Source organism: Protopterus annectens, chromosome 13.part0 (assembly GCF_019279795.1).
Source record: "Protopterus annectens isolate FY-2018-M chromosome 13.part0, PAN1.0, whole genome shotgun sequence".
Lineage (NCBI taxonomy): Eukaryota > Metazoa > Chordata > Ceratodontiformes > Protopteridae > Protopterus > Protopterus annectens.
In genome coordinates this window covers 91,301,659-91,319,410 of record NC_056747.1, presented here as the reverse complement: position 1 = coordinate 91,319,410, position 17,752 = coordinate 91,301,659, and the positions used below count along the sequence as shown (strand labels likewise).

The 17,752-nt window shown below is 42.7% G+C and overlaps 1 protein-coding gene across 1 annotated transcript in view; it reads right to left on the bottom strand.

Annotated features, from left to right (window-relative positions):
• The window catches only part of NDUFA13 (NADH:ubiquinone oxidoreductase subunit A13), a 223,734-nt gene that overhangs the window by 155,911 nt on the left and 50,071 nt on the right, over window positions 1-17,752 (bottom strand). The window contains exon 2 of the mRNA XM_044090650.1: window positions 11,056-11,134. Within this exon, the coding sequence (XP_043946585.1) occupies window positions 11,056-11,134 (79 nt within the window). The remainder of the gene's footprint in view (window positions 1-11,055; window positions 11,135-17,752) is intronic.

Below are 17,752 nucleotides of genomic sequence, written 5' to 3'. Positions count from 1 at the left end.
ACCACAACTTCCACGCACTCTGGCTCCAAACTCAAGGGAGTCGGAGAAATCATTAAAGGTGTTGGTTGGACAGTCTACAACATTTCCTTATGGGCTAGGCTCGATAATATTTTCGCCAATACCAGTGTCCTGAGAAGCCTCTTCACCACCCTCTCCACATCATCATCCGAAAGACTCCTGGATGAGAGAGAGGAATGGGTAGAAGACCGATTACTGTCTGCCACAAACTGCAAAAGCGGAGACTTTGGAACAGACCGCACCTGTTCCAGAGAGGGCGACCTGGTTCTCTTGTGAGTCCTGACTGGCTCCGAGACTACTGATGGAGCTGTCTGAGAAAGGGCTTTGTCAGAACCAGCACTCGGATCCGACAAAACTGAAGTTTTTTCCTTTGCTTTGGATGGCTCCGAAACCGGAGCCAAGGCGAATCATTGAAGGGGCTCTTCAATAAGCCATGCAAAATCAACTTAGTTTTCCTCTCCTGCAGAACAAAGAGCTAAAGGCATGACATATGGAACACAAGTCCTGCAGGTGGACATCCCCCTAAGCAATAAACACAGCTCGTGTGCCCGTCTGTAAGGGACATCATCTGGCAGCACGAATCACACTTTTTGAAACCCGAAGGTTTTGTCTCCTTGGTGGAATCCTTAGGCATACTATCAAATAACAGACACTAAGAATAATGACAGTAACAATGCAACTGAACTATCACTAGAACTACAACTTTTTTAAAAGAATGAGGGAAGGCGGAGAGCCCTAGCTAAACAGCTTCTCCTGTAAAGGTAAAGATGAGATAGAAGAGAAAGCCCTTTAATTAAAATGCAGGGCTAAAAAGGAGAAGAACCCTCTAAGCTAAAATAGGTTCACAATGAAGGCCTAAAAAAAAATGACGGCCACAACAACAAAAAACAGCAGCGGAAAAGTTTAGAAAGGGAGCTAATCTAATCAGAAAACAGCAACACTCAATATCCAGAAACTAACACTATCTTTAACCCAAAGTTAGAATATAGCCAAAAAGAAAAAACACTTAACCTGAGCTAGTACGAGCAAACTCGACATTGCAAGCAGCAAACAAGATCTGGATAACTACAGCTAGGCATGTTAGGAAAGGGGCTAGCTTCGAGCCAGTAAGAAGATCTCGAGCTATAGTATACAGCCAAGTCAGAGCCAAGGATCGGCTCCGTACCCAAACAGCAAGAACGGTATATAGATAGGGGCAACATAATATCCCATTTTCAGCAGAGGCCCAGGAAGAAAAGCTACACATACAGTACAATAAAGAATACAGTAAAATCCAACAGTACAAATCACATTAGAAATACTACACAAAATAAATTGAAAGAACTATGTTACACAATGTTACTATATATATATATATATATATATATATATATATATATATATATATGAAAGACAGAGCATCCACTTTCCAAGCTGTGTGATGAAACCCCTTTGTGCAAAACTTTGGCAGCTGGTGGTTTAGTGGAGAAGCGAACAGATCTATGTCTGGAGTTCCCCATGACACTGTCAATTTCTGAAATACATGAAGATCCAGTTTCCACTCGTGGGGATCCATGATTTGTCTGCTTAACACATCTGCTAAGGAGTTCTGTGCTCCCGGCAGAAACCTTGCCTGAAGAGTTAGTTGCAAGCTTAGCGCAGTCTCCCATAAAATCATTGCTTGCCTGCATAGAGGATAAGAATGTGTTCCCCCTTGCTTGTTGATGTACCACATAACAGTTGTGTTGTCTGTTAGAATCAACACCTGCCCTGGAAGAAGTAACTCCTTGAAAGCCAGTAATGCAAACTGGACTGCTAACATCTCCTTCATGTTGATATGTAGATGCTGTAGTCTGGCAGGCCACTTGTCTTGTATCCACTTTCCATTTAGATGAGCTCCCCAAGCAATGTCCGAGGCATCTGTCGTTAAAATCTGACTCGCCTCTGGCGGGTCACAGAGAGTCCCTTTGTTTAGGTGACATTCCTGAGCCCACCACAAAAATTCTTTTGAAGGCAAGGTATTATTTGAATGACAGTGTCCAAATCCTGGCAGTGCTGTGTCCATACATTTTGAGATACCATTGTAGCTTCCTCATATGCAGTTTGGCATTGGGAAGCACCAGAATACAAGATGCCATGAACCCTAATGCTTGAAGGACTGTCCTTGCAGTCAGCACGGACTGATGAGATAGTTGATGGAAGTAAAGTGATAGACTCTTTTGTTTGTCCGGGGTTAAAAGGCCATCTGAGCTGCTGTATTCAGTCTCACACCCAGAAAGCACATGTCTTGAGAGGGTACTAGACTGGACTTTATTTCGCTCACAGAATACCCTAGGCATCTTAGCACTGCTATAACATATTCCAGATGCTGTAGAAGGTCTTCTTTTCTTGAGCCAGAATCAGGCAGTCGTCCAAGTAAGGATAGATTTGAATTCCTTTTAGCCTGAAGTAGGCTATCACTGTAGCCAGAACCTTTGTGAATACACTGGGCAGTAGATAAGCCAAAGGGCAATGCAGAGAACTGATAATGAGAATTTCCAGCTCGAAACGCAGATACTTCCTGCAACTTAGTCTTATAGGCACATGAAGGTAAGCTTCCTTGAGATCTAAAGTTACCATCCAGTGATCTTTGCCCAGCAGAGGTAAAAGCTGTTGTAACGTCAACATTTTGAACTTGGGAATGTCCAGATAAGTGTTGAGGATAGATAAATCCAAAATTGGTCTCCACGTGTTCCCCTTCTTTGGTACTAGGAACAGGCGAGAATAAAATCCTAGGCCCCTTTCTGATACAGGGACTGGCTGAATGGCCCCTATTTGGAGTAACAGAGAAATTTGCTTGTGAGCCTCTTTCCTTTGTGGAGGAGGAACATCTGGCATGCCTTTGAAAGGGGCAATGTATGGAAATAAAACCTGTAACCGTCGTGAATGATATCCAACACCCATCTGTCTTGAGTAATTAAATCCCAACTTCCTTTGCAAAGAGACAGTCTTCCTCCCAAGGGAGCTGCCAGACGAGAATCTACTGGCAGCTGAAAAGGCAGGTCATTGGGTCTGTTTACGAAAGGACTGACCCCTGCCCTCACCAGAAGTCTGAGCAGGTGAACTCCCTGTTCTAGGCCTAAAAGAACCTTGAGCTCTGCCCCTACCACGTCTAGACCTACCCCTAGACTGGGAATCATAAGCAGGATATGTCCATCCCTTAGTAGGCCAATTTCTACTAAACTTGGTGGCTGCACCTGCAAAAATCTTTAACAGTTTGCATAGACTTAGCTTTGTCCTCCATTTTCTTTAAAACTGCTTCCACAGGCGAACCAAACAACACATCAGACTGTAAAGGAGCATCCAAAATCCTTGTCTTAACATGCTCAGCTAAATTCTGATCCCTCAACCAGGCATGCCTGCGAAGAACAGAACTAGTGGCAGCCACCCTCGAGGGGGCCTGTACAGCATCAAAACCACATTGCAAAGAATGCTTACCCACTTGTTCAGACACATGAACTAAATCCAGCAACTCTTTACACTCAATACCTTCCGCCAAAGCATCCACCTTAGATTTCAGTTGTGAAAGGAGATAATTTTGATATTTAAGCATGTGAAACTGACAATTCAACGCCCTCATGGCTAAAGTGGAAGAAGTATACACTTTCTTTCCCCATCTATCCAAGTTCCTTGCCTCTTTATCAGTAGGAACAGGGTTTTTAACCACAGAGGCCTTAACACCTTTAGGTCCCTGAGAAACAGTTTCCGGGTCTGCCCTAGGACTCTTAAAAAGATACTTATGAGCTTCAGGCACCCTATAATACCTATCAGGTTTAACAGGAGCAGGAGGCAAAGAATCAGGGTTCAGGGAAGCCTCTGCAAAAACATCTTCTACCACATTCAACACAGGAGGTATAGCTAAGGGCCTATGCTGGGGCAAAAACAAGAATTCCCTAAGCCTTTTCCTGGAATCAGAGTAATCCTGGCCTTCCCATTTAAAGTGCTCCCTCATGGAATGCAGAGTCTCTGAAAATGAGAAATCCTCAGGAGGAGAAGCTGTAGGAGTGGAATCATCCACATCAGAATCAGAATAAGGAGGATACTCCTGCAAATCTTCCGAAGAAGACTCAGAAGCCTCTGAACACTGTTCAAAACTATCAAAACTCGGTTCCACCCTAGGCCTCTTATCAGGGCATAGAACCTCTAATCATAGTAATCAAATCTTCTGCCATTTTAAGCATATGTTTCTTAGGCACAGAACCTGAAATGCTAGGAGAAGCCCCCACTGAAGCTGAACTTGGCCTACCTCTCAAAGAAGTTTTGGCAACAGAAGGAGAGGCTCTAACTACCTTGGGAAGAGAGGGAAGCACAGTTACCTGAGAAGCCCCCTCAGCCTGGCCTACCTCCTGAGAAGGCACATCCTGTAACAGTAAAGTCTCTGCCTGAGACTCCAAAGAAACTCCTGGCAAAACCTCTGGCTGCACTGAGCCTTCTAAAGAACCGACGTCCGGGACTGCCGGTTCATCAACCCTAGGCTTCGCTGTTTTCTCCTTGCGCTTCTTGGGGGCGGGCCGGAGCATCCGGCGGCATTTTATAATTGCAACGCTTCCCAAACACTAACCTGGCACAGTCTAACCGCGCCTTAATAGTGCGTTTGTTAAACCTAGCACAAGAGCGGCATCCAACAACGTCGTGCTCAGGCCCTAAACAAGGTATACACAAGGTATGGTAATCCCTATGAGGTATCTGTTTCCCACAAGAAATACAGTTATTCACTTTTCTGACATCCGGTTAAATACTGAGGCAAGAAAAACCAAAATGTTCCCAACGGGTACTTAGCCAACTCTGATTCGGTCTGAAACTCCGGCTTCGGAATATTTCAGAACGCCAACCTGCACTCGCAAAACTGCTTCTGCATCGGACCATGCGGCAAAAAAGACTGAGGATATGACGTCGGTCATGCGCATTAGTACCCTGACGTACTGACGTCAGTCTAATGCGCCCTGACCGACGTCAGCCATATACTCTGGTATTCGGGCCGACTGGACAGCGGACTACCCAATAGTAAGGACTGCAGCAATGTGGAACGAAGAACATCAGCCGTATGGGGGAGTTAACTACTGAAGTAAAGGTTGCAAGCTGTGAAGCTGCCTTGCTCGCAGCTCCTTCAGCTGTAGGATCGGATCCTGTAGGGCATCTCCCAACACCTTTAGGAGATCCCTCTGAAGGTGTGTAAAGTGGGACAAATAATTCAGCGACCCGAGAGTAAAGGCCGCTGAGTAAAACATACGCTTTCTATACCTGTCCATCATACGGGACTCTGTTCGGCAGATGGAGAGAAGTAGTCTCCGCTAGTTCTTTCTTGGTGGCTGCCACCACCACCACAGCATCCGCTAGTTCTTTCTTGGTGGCTGCCACCACCACCACAGCATCAACAGGCACACCCTTTGATAGAAAAGGCTCATTATATGGAGCAGTTATGAAATTTATTGGGCCTCCTCGGAACTGGTTCCATAGTATCTGGAGAGCTCCATGCCTTCCGACTCACTAGGGCCAGCAGTGGGTCGAAAGGCAGACACACCCAAGAGGTGAAGGGTCGGGAAACTAATGCATCCAGGTACATGACTCATCCTCAGAAGGGGCAAGGGATTTCCAGCCACCCCTCTAAGGATTTCCAGGATGTCTGAAAAAGAGACATCCTCAGAGGGGGACCGTGGGGACCCTTCCGAGTCCTCGAAGTTCATGTCTGAAGTAAGGGACTTGGGGAAGTCTAAATGCTTCCTCTTGCATTTTTTCTTCCAAGGGACCTCCTCTGTGGTGTGCTCTGGGGAGATTTTGGAAGAGGTGGGGTCACCCAATGGGGTGTTCTGGAGCATGGGTTCCCTACGCTTGGGGGGGAGGGGGCAGGAGGTTCAGAGGCAGACACCAGCACCAATGAGGTAGGAGCCAATGGAGCAGTCTCAGAGGACAGCACACTCATCACCTCGAAGGCACCGCGTTCCCAGCCTGAATGAGTCCATGGCTCCGGAGAGACCAGAGATGTCCTCCAAACCAAGGGCGATGGCTCTGAGGCTGATGTAGGAGTAAGAGTTCACCTCTGCCAAAGCTCTGAGGGGAAGAGCGGGATCAGACAAGGGTCTGATGCCACTTCCCCCCTCGGAGCCGACGAGAGAACATTGGCCCCCAGATCCCTCAACAGACTTGAGTAAACGAGGAGATCAGAGCAGCAGTTGGAACCGAGAGACCGGTGGTAATCGGAACTGACGGTTCCACCACAACTTCCACGCACTCTGGATCCAAACTCAAGGGAGTCGGAGGAATCATTAAAGGTGTTGGTTGGACAGTCTACAACATTTCCTTATGGGCTAGGCTCGATAATATTTTCGCCAATGCCAGTGTCCTGAGAAGCCTCTTCACCACCCTCTCCACATCATCATCCGAAAGACTCCTGGATGAGAGAGAGGAATGGGTAGAAGACCGATTACTGCCTGCCACAAACTGCAAAAGCGGAGACTTTGGAACAGACCGCACCTGTTCCAGAGAGGGCAACTTGGTTCTCTTGTGAGTCCTGACTGGCTCTGAGACTACTGATGGAGCTGTCTGAGAAAGGGCTTTGTCAGAACCAGCACTCAGATCCGACAAAACTGAAGTTTTTTCCTTTGCTTTGGATGGCTCCGAAACCGGAGCCAATGAGGACGATGGCATAACGGACTTGTCCTGTTTTTGACTGACTGAGCACCCTCAGACGAATCATTGAAGGGGCTCTTCAATAAGCCATGCAAAATCCACTTATTTTTCCTCTCCTGCAGAACAAAGAGCTAAAGGCATGACATATGGAACACAAGTCCTGCAGGTGGACATCCCCTAAGCAATAAACACAGCTCATGTGCCCGTCTGTAAGGGACATCATCTGGCAGCACGAGTCACACTTTTTAAAATCCGAAGGTTTTGTCTCCTTGGTGGAATCCTTAGGCATACTATCAAATAACAGACACTAAGAATAACGACAGTAACAATGCAACTGAACTATCACTAGAACTACAACTTTTTTAAAAGAATGAGGGAAGGCGGAGAGCCCCTAACTTAAACAGCTTCTCCTGTAAAGGTAAAGATGAGATAGAAGAGAAAGCCCTTTAATTAAAATGCAGGGCTAAAAAGGAGAAGAACCCTCTAAGCTAAAACAGGTTCACAATGAAGGCCTAAAAAAAAAAATGACGGCCACAACAACAAAAAACAGCAGCGGAAAAGTTTAGAAAGGGAGCTAATCTAATCAGAAAACAGCAACACTCAATATCCAGAAACTAACACTATCTTTAACCCAAAGTTAGAATATAGCCAAAAAGAAAAAACACTTAACCTGAGCTAGTACGAGCAATCTCGACATTGCAAGCAGCAAACAAGATCTGGATAACTACAGCTAGGCATGTTGGGAAAGGGGTTAGCTTCGAGCCAGTAAGAAGATCTCGAGCTATAGTATACAGCCAAGTCAGAGCCAAGGATCGGCTCCGAACCCAAACAGCAAGAACGAAGGCGAGATAGGGGCAACATAATATCCCATTTTCAGCAGAGGCCCAGGAAGAAAAGCTACACATACAGTACAATAAAGAATACAGTAAAAATCACATTAGAAATACTACACAAAATAAATTGAAAGAACTATGTTACACAATGTTACTATATATATATATATATATATATATATATATTATATATACATACATACATATATACATACATATATATGTATATATATATATATATGTATATATATATATATATATATATATATATATATATATATACACACACACACACACACACTATACATCTACATGATTCTGTAGTTAAAAACATTATAGACACACTCACTATACATGATGTAGTGTCCAAAAAATAGTATGTAGGTAGTGCAATGTGTGAGATTGACTGCTATAGTACAGTGTTAAAAAAAATAGAAGCAATACAGCCTGAGCAGCAGCTTAAGGATAGGGTATAGAAACAGAGGAGGAGTTAGAAGAGTCTAAGGATCTTGCAGACTATGAAGGATTGAAATGTGACACAAGAGGAGGAGGAGGCTAGTGTGGAAGAGGAGGAAGTGCTGAGTATCATGCAGGCTTTATGTAGGAGCAGAGCCATGTCTTCTTGAGATGATTTTTTTTTTTTTTTTTTTTTTTTTTTTTACACAGAGGCTTTGAACTGGGTTAGGCCAAGCATAGACCTGGTAGCCAGAGGGGGTCTATATTATATCATCGAATGCTTAAAAAAGCGAATGATGATTAAATTGACCGATAAGCAAAAGTTTACAATCCCGAACACTCAGAACAGCGAATTTGTCCTGGGGGGGAGGGGGGTCACTGTTCCAAAAAACAAAAGAAAAAAAAACTTTAAAACAAAAGTAGGGGGCTTTGCCCCCCACACCCCCCGATGTGGGGAGCTATGCCCCCCATACCCCCGACGTGGGGAGCTATGCCCCCCCATACCCCCCTGCTTAAATATACCAACTCAGAGATCAAAAATACAGAAGGCGGCCAAGCGATTTCTTTCCCAGGGAAAGAATTTGCTTATATTCCGTTTCAGTATTTTGCGGTTTCATGCTTTCAAGTTTGATCAAGACGCATTCGAAAGTATGTGTCTTCGATCATCTAATAGGGAACTGCCAGAGGTAGTGAATTCCAAAGTATAGAGACAGAGTATGAATACAGAGAGTGACCTGGTTTTCTTATGGGTTTTGAGATGGCCAAGAGATTTTTGTCTTCTGATCATAGGGATCAATTTGGTTCATAGGTGTGTACTAGGCTAATGGCCCTGGAGCCTTTACAAGCTTAGCCCATAGAATTACCCTGGCATCATGCCACCCGACCTTAGTTCCCAGTGCCTCTGTAGAGTAGAGCCACTGGAATGATCCCACAGGTGAATTTTCTATTTCCCATCCACTCGTCAAGATTTCTCTTGAATAGGGCCAGTGAGGTGCTCTTTTTGACACGTATGGGAAGTCTATTCCGTAGTATGGGCAGTCTCTGGGTTATGAACCTGTCCCTCCAGCTTGTTCTGCTGATTTTGGTAATGAGATCGAGGTCTCTGGAGCGTGTGTTGTAGAGGGATTGGGATTTCTTTAGATGTAGCATTTCAAACAGAGCTGTTGCAGACATGGCTTTGTAGGTCAAGCAGAGATAGCCTCCAAGTAGGCGATATGAGAGAGAATAGTCGAGTTTTTTGAGTCTGTCCATATAGGACAAGTGCTTAAAGCCTACGATCCTCTTTGTGAGTTACTTCTGCGGCCTCTCCAGTTGTTGCAGGTGTCTAGTGAGGTACATGCCAAATGGGGCATTGTACTCTATGACTGGCCTAATGAGGGAAGAGTAGGGGGAGACAATGACCTTTTTCTTCCTGGATGCAAAACCCTTAGTAATGGGATGTGCCACATAGAAGGACTTTCTGACTACAGTGGCAATGTGGTGGTCAAAAGAGAGGTTGCTGTCAACCTGTGTTCCCAGATCTCTTATAATCAGTGGACTACTATCAATGTGGTGAGTTTTTCTAGGATTCCTGAGTGGGGAATGGTATCAAAGGCATTGGCCAGATCAAGGTAGGCTGTATGAACCAACTTGCCTTCATCCACAGCTCTGGTGACTGACGCAAAGTCGTCGACCAAGTTCAGCAGGCATGATCTACCCTTCACAAAACCAAGCTCTGTAGGATCCAGAGTTTGGAGATTCCCTATATCCTTGTTTATTAGGTCCATGATGCATATCAGACTAGTCAGGCTAATGGGGCAATAGTTCCCAGGGTCTGAAGTCACTCCTCCTTTGTGGAGATGGATGACTGTTGCTGTGCGCCATTCGGTGAGGACAAAGCCTGAGGCAAGACTGTGATTGAACAAGGCACACAGGTGAGGTTGTCAGTTCACTCTGTAGTTCATGTAGAACACAGCCAGGGGATATTGTCAGGCTCCATAGAAGCTGTATTCTTGGCCTTGGACAGTGCTGTTTTAACCTGTGCAGCAGTAATACTGGGTGCCTGGCAATCTACTGGTATTGTGACTGGTCCTTTGTTGGGGGGGGGGGGGGGTAAAGTTAGCACTGAATCTGCCGGCCAGTATATTGGCAATATCTGTTGGCTCGGTATGGGAGGTGCCATTGTACAAGTAGCTCAGAGCAAAACTCGGTATTGCCATAGAGACCCTTTACATAGGTTGTGAAAATGCTGAAGAGTAGGGGTCCTAAGATACAGCCTTGAGGGACTCCAGTAGTTGCTGAGAAAGGGTGAGAGTTCATTGGACCATTTCACTGCTTGTTTATGATCCTTGAGGTAGCTCTGAAACCATTTTACTGTGTTATGTGAGAAGCCTAAGTTACACAGTGTGTTTAATAGTAAGGGTAAGGACTCCCCCTTTCTAAATTTCCATAGTTAAGTTGTCTTTTCTTCATTATTTTAATTGCTAAAAATCGCAGGTAATATTACAGTATATTTTTCAGTGTTATACCTCTCTTTACAATACACAACCCTGTGCCCATTTCTAATGGGTTTTCAACACTGCATATATCCATGCTATGCACATGCTCCGTTTCTAAACGTTTATGCAAGCTATTGTAAAGCTTCTCTCTCATGTGTAATACTTACCTATAATTTGTATTCTTCCTGATATCACGTAGCAGTATTTTAGGTATATGTCAAAGGGTAAGGATTAACAGTAAAATTAACTGTATATACACACACATCACAAACATTGATATGAATAAAGAAAATATATTGGCATAACAAGCCACAGTTGTAGAACAGCTTCAAACTAATTCTGCTTTTTGTCTGCAGTCACCTGAATCGTGTGTGTGTGTGTGTGTGTGTGTGTGTGTGTGTGTGTGTGTGTGTGTCTTTCGCTCTATAAACAATACAATTGCTTCACAAACTTGCAATACTGTGAAACAAATGCTGACAGCTTTGCTTCTTTAGCGTTTGTATTGCTATGAACTATAGGGCACTATTTGCTTGTGCGAGAAAAAAAAGAAATCATGATCTTAAACAGCAGAATTGTTCAATTCAGACAGAACAGGTGTGTAAAATGTGGCAGATCTGTTATCTTACCTTCTTTCTCTGTTCCATTTGAAAAGCCTCCAATAACCAAACAAGATAGTGCCAATCCCAACGGCAAACATGGTATACCCTATTAAGGAAAAGTAAGTTACTACCAGTGTTAATTACATGCAACACTATCCAGCAACAAGCCATCCCTCCAATTCAACTACTGAATTAAAGTATGAAATGTAGTGAAGCCTTCAAAGACATAGGCATATCTGTAAAACATTGAAAAAGTTACAAAAATTCAAAAACAGAAAGCATGCACAATTACCCCAAAAATGCACATGAAAAATTGAACCTTTCACACTGTTAACAGTCCTGCATCTGCCTTGTACATAAAATTACCAGTGTTAAGCTCAGAGACACAGTTCACAAAACAAAATGGCACAAACAGAAGTATGTGATTTCAGACAAACCATGACTGTGGGCAAATTATTTAATTTTCAACAGAAAATCACCTCACCTGAAGTAAAATGCATTTTCTTACAATCCAGTTTTTTCCTGGCATCCTTCCCATTTAGGTTCATAGGTTGGTACTAGGCTATCGGCCCTAGGGTCTATACAAGCCTAGCCATAACAATTCCCTGGCCATTTCTTTCCACACCATTTACTTCCCTGGATCCCTGTCTAGCAGGGCGACTAACGTGATCCCCAGGGTGAATTTCCTTTCTCCCATCCAGTCATCAAGGTCCCTTTTGAAGAGGGCCAAAGAGGCGCTCTGCTTGACATGTATGGGTAATCTATTCCAGAGTCTGGGGAGTTTCTGGGTCAGGAACCTATCCCTCCAGCATGTTTTGTTTATTGTGATGACAAGGTTTAGATCCCTGGAGCGTGTGACTCTGAGGGACTGGGATTTCTTTAAGTGTAGCATGTCCAACAGCTCTGGGTTTGACATGGCCTTGTATGTTAAGCAGAGATTGCCTCGGAGTAGACAATATGCGACAGAGTATAGCTGGAGTTTTTTTTAAGGCGGTCAGCATAGGGCATCTGCTTTAGGCCTGTGATTCTTTTAGTGAGATATTTCTGCGGCCTTTCCAGTTGTTGCAGAGGTCTTGAGAGGTACATACCAAATGGGGCGTTGTATTCTATAATGGGTCTAATGAGGGAAGTACAGTGGGACAATGACCTCCTTTTTTCTGGATGAAAAGCAGTTAGTGATGAGGTGTGCCACATAGAAGGATTTCCTGACTGTTGTGGCGATGTGATCATCGAAGGTGAGACCACTGACCACCTGTGTCCCCAAGTCCCTTATCACACTTTCGGTGTTTAGTGTACTGCCACCTATGTGGTAATTCACGGGTACATGTGTTTTCCCCAAAGGGGATAACTAGACATTTCTTGGCATTGAGTTTGAGCCCATGGCTCTGGCACCAAGCATCTGTTTCTGTAAGGCCCTTTTGTAGAGTATCCACATCATCTGGGGATTCAATAATAGCACCCAGTTTGCAGTCATCTGCGAACTTTGTTAGCCAGAGTCCCTTAGTGTTGGCCTGTACTTCAGAGAAGTAGATGCCAAACAAGAGAGGTCCCAGGACTGAACCTTGAGGTATTCCACTTGTCTGGAGCTGGATTTAGAGTCAGCTACTTTTACAGTATGGGTTCTGTCAGTAAGCCAGTTGGCAACCCATCGAGTGACGTAGGAATTAATGCCTAGCTTAGTAAGCTTATCTATGATTCTAGAGTGGGAGATAGTGTCAAAGGCCTTGGCAAGGTCCAGATAGGCTGTGTGCACTGCTTTACCCTTGTCCACGGCTCTGGAGACTGATTCGAGGAAGTCAATCAGGTTCAGGAGACAAGATCGGCCCTTCACGAACCCAAACTGGGTGGGGTCCAGTGTTTGAAGGTTACCAATGTCTTTGTTTATAAGTTCTATGCCCTTGCAGATCAGGCTAGTCAGACTGATGGGGCGGTAGTTCCCAGGATCCAAGGTGCCCTGTACACAAAGTGGTAATTGGTAAGACAGACTATCACTTCGACTTGAAAAAGATTTATCTGAATTTCTAGGGTACACGAACACAGTGTTGTTACAGAGCAGACATGTTCCCAACCTCTATGCTCTCTGAAACTGGGAAATTAGCCATCACCCTGACTACAACATAACCAAATGGGGAAAAGAACAGGCACCCAGATGATCAATCCTTACCACTCAAACATCCAGTTGCATTTTTCAACACAAAACCTTAACTCTACAACAGTGGATTGGCCATAACTCTCATTCTATTAACTACAAACAACATACCACTACAGTGATGTGGGCTGTGTGTGCATGTCTCCCTAAAATGACCAAACACAAGACTGACAGAAAAAGTCTGAAAAGTAATAAGACTGACACTGAAAACGACAAACACAAAACACTGACAAAATGAATTATACTAAGGACGAGTTTATGCCCATTCTCCACTGCTGTGTGACCTCGGAGCTGGTATATACAATTAATAAGGCTTATAGGTGGGTGCAGCAGGGCTTGCCTCCTGCAAAAACATTGAAAAATGTGACAATATACGCACATAGAAAACCAATGCTTTACACCTCCCCAAATATCCTAATTATATATACCATCTCTGGGGTGAACAGCAATGGGGAAAGGCATAAACTCTTCTCTTGTAGTTGTTAAATATGGTCGATCTTTTTCAGTTATTTTACGTACACCTATAGATATATCTCAATCTAATATGCACACAAAAAACACACACATACGGTGTATGTATTTGTACATATATATATATATATATATATATACACATATATACATATATATATGTGTGTGTGTGTGTGTGTGTGTGTGCATGTACACATGTACATATTATAAATAAGAGCATGTCACTACCGCTGACATGCAGAAACAGACATTCAAAACATTAATAACTGCACGTTAAAAACCAGTAAAATAAAATTTAAAAAAAGGAAAGAAACCACTTTCCTTTACCAATCAGACACCATTAAACACAAATCACACATCATCACAGACCGTCCTAGTTTGTCTAAATGGTGATGCTCTTTATCAAATGGGTTTTCGTTAAGTTAATGTTTTGGACTGAAGCTTAAGGTCAGCACACAAATAATATAGACAGGGGGACTTCACTTTGCCTCGTTTTATCTTACTCGTGTGCCAACTCTAACCTGCCCCTAACCTTAGTCAACTCATTTCCTATCTTGTTTAATTATACTTTTAGGGGAAAGGTTTTTTTTTGCGTCAGGTAAAGAGACAGTACACTCACCCCATGCAAGCTATCACCCAACTCTAACCCTAAATGCCAAATACTTGCACAAATACACCCCTCCAAGCCTATTCCCCACCCCAACCCCATTAAACCTAGCTTACCTACACACACACACACACTTATAAACCACCCTAATCAACAATCTGATCTTCTTATAATCGTAAAAAAATATATTCTCACACACACACAAAAATGGAGCAGAAAATTTGATGAAATTTGGTTTTAGCTGACATCTTGTGGGTCAGCTAAGCAGAAGGTCGATAGATTTGAGATCTCTCGGTTTGAGATCTCTCCGTTCTCAGCACTGTGGAAATTCTCAGCACTTGGTACATATAATTAGCAGGAGGTGTGGAGGGTCATATTCTCCCACATGAGGCTTCCGCCATAAAAGCGTGTTTTTAGTTCGCATGCACTAAGGTTATTGCTTAGCACTTGTACTAACGTGTAAACATTTATATTGTTGAAAACGTCAAACACAATGCAGTAACGTCAAAATTTTGGTCTTTCGATCATTTTATGCAGACCCATATACACATACACTTCCTTCCAATGTTGTCAGGTTGCATCTTGACTCGTGCAGCCACCCCACAAACAGGCAACTCAATGCAGAGAGATTACTAGACAACAAAACAGAATGTGATGGACAGGTTTCTTCCCTTTAAAAACATGCACACCACATACACCTATGGTTAAATTCAGTGTCTTCAGCCATTCCTAAAGATCCATGACTCAAGCAACTTTTTTTTTTTAAAAAAAAAAAAAAAAAAAAGTAAATGCGAGCACTACAAAAAATTCTGACTTGGCTGTTTTACCCCCCCCCCCCACACACACACACACACACACACGTGTGTGTTGCATACTACTGGTTACAACTGTGCAGCACCAAAGTAAATTGTTTCTGGGAGACAGGTGGTGTAACGGGTGGAACAGTGAGAGAAGGTTGGCAGTTTTACAGTCAAGTTAGTGCAATCCTTGGAAGAGGCAAGCAATACAAGAGATTGACAGCCTGCTCAGAAGTCCAGTTAACAGGATGCTTGCAGAAGTCTCAGATATTGCCTTTTTTATAGTATTACCTATGCAGATTAGGTTGGGGAGGATATGATAGATGTGGCAAAATATATCAGTTTGAAAAATAGGTTCACGTGTGTGCACTAAGGGAGGTGCAACTGGAATGAAAGTACTAGCTTGTTTTCCGATTATAGTGCAGGCTGCAAATTAAATCTCAAATAGAACAAAGTCTGAATATGTTGCTGGCTTGTTTCAATTTTTATAAACCAGCTTCACTGATATCTCAATGTCTTTTGTTTCACTTTAACAGATTTTTAGTAATTAAGAAAAAGCAGAGAAAACAATTGCATCCTCAAGGTACAGTAGTTTCACATGCTTCAGTTTACTGTATATAGTTGAGCTATGTTTTTTTTTTTTTAAGTCCAAGTACAATACTGTTGCTTCAATTTTTATAAGGGAGTTTTAAGAAAAAGTATGCAAAGCTGTGAAATAGGACTATTATGTATGCTTTTTAGTCTGGTCTATAAAGAGTATTGTCAAGTATGTAAAAGGAATGAAACATCACAGCAATATTTCTACTTGCATCCTTAGAGATAAACATTGTCTCCCTGCTTCAGTACAAGATAGTTACTTTACATAACTAGCAAAATCATTATCAAGCTATGCTTTTTTTGGGTTTTTTTTTCTCACAAAACTGAGTATGTCATCTCATGTTTCTAGAATTTTATAAGGGACTTAATTACTATGTAAAACACAAACACCAGAGTCAAAGTGAACTTTGTCATTGAAACCACACAACTGTGCAACTGAACAAAATTGCGTTACTTCAAACTCCATATGCATACAACACATACTGATATTAATACAACAATAACAGACATTTATGTAGTGCAATAACAAGTATAATAACATGAACCAAGTCTATTCAACTTACGTGTCTGTCAGTACCCAAATAAAATACTGCACAGATAATATATTACAAAATCAGACAGATTTCAAATAGCACAGAATGCTAACTTGGCATCATTAATATTGCATATAAAGTGTAAGATTGTACTTTCACAGTTACAGTCTGTGACTTCATGCTGGTCATCGAGGTCTGCAGGTACAACACTGGTGGATGTTATTACAGGAGTTCAGAAGTCTGATGGCTTGTGGAAAAATGCTTCTATTAAATCTGGTGGTTTTGCAAAGCAAGCTACGGTATCTCCTACCTGAAGACAAACATGAGAACAGACCATGGGCAGGCTGAGTGCAGTCTGACTATATTCATGGCTTTGCTGAGACACCAAGCAGAGTGCAAGTCCTGGAGAGATGGAAGCGTGGACCTGATAATTCTCTCCGCCACTTTCGCCACCCTCTGGAGAGATTTGCAATCTGAAACCGTGCACCACTATTACTATGCTGTTTTTATAATGAAAGTTGTCTCATCTCATTTCAGCTTTCAAAAGGGAGTTTTGACAAGTATATAAAGAAGAGATGCAGAGCTGATTAGCTGGCTGTGGTGGACTGTATAACCTCTGGATATATCAAGCTGATAGAAGTGTACTTTTATGCACTTATTCTGTTTCAGTGATAGTTAACAAAACTGTACTGCATTTTTTTATTTGCTTCATTGAATTTGGCTGGTCCATGTCTGCATTTTGTTTTTTTTCCCACCCAAGTGTTGTTGTATTCTTAAACTTGGTGGCTTTGGAATTGCCCACCCTGCTGTAAATTTGATTCTGGACACTCCTCCCAGTCTCATTTGCTCACTCAACTGATTACAGTGAGATCATTTGGGAAGGACTACCCCCCTTGCTTCTTTGATTTTGGACACTCCTCCCAGTCCTATCTCATCAGCAGTGTTACCACTCCTTAGTATTTTTCTACTAGATCTAGTACTTTTCCACTTTGCCTAGTGTTTTTTTTTTTTTTTTTTTTTAAACAGTTCTAGTAGTTTTTGGCACAAGCAAGAGTGGCAGATGGCCCCAGGTGTAAGCATAGAAAGCAGGCAAACCCGAGATGGAATAATAGTATGTAAAACTTGCTGGAAGAAAAAGAGTGGCTTCAACTGGCTTATGAGCTAGGACATTGTAATTCCAGGCAGTTCTGCACCAGTTGGAGTTGATTTTGTCATCAGACTATCTTCAAGTGAGGAAAGTAAGTAATTGATTCCTATAGTGTGTGGGTACCTCTCAACATCTTAAGAGCAAGAAATCTGGACAAAGCCATAAGTAAAAGTGGGACAAAAGCCCAAAAACAGGAACAATTTTTAAATATTGCTCTTACAAACTTAGAAAGTTCAAAAAAAAAATCACGAACAAACCAGGTGTCCACCAAAGCTGCTGTCTTTGAAAACTTTAATGAAAAACTTGTAAAAAGCAAAGGATAAGCGCTTTCACACAGTGTGCTGCTTCAGATCCATAGCTTTGAAATAAATACTTAACAGAGCGATATGTTATTTCCTTTAATGAGCCCAAGTTTGCTTTACT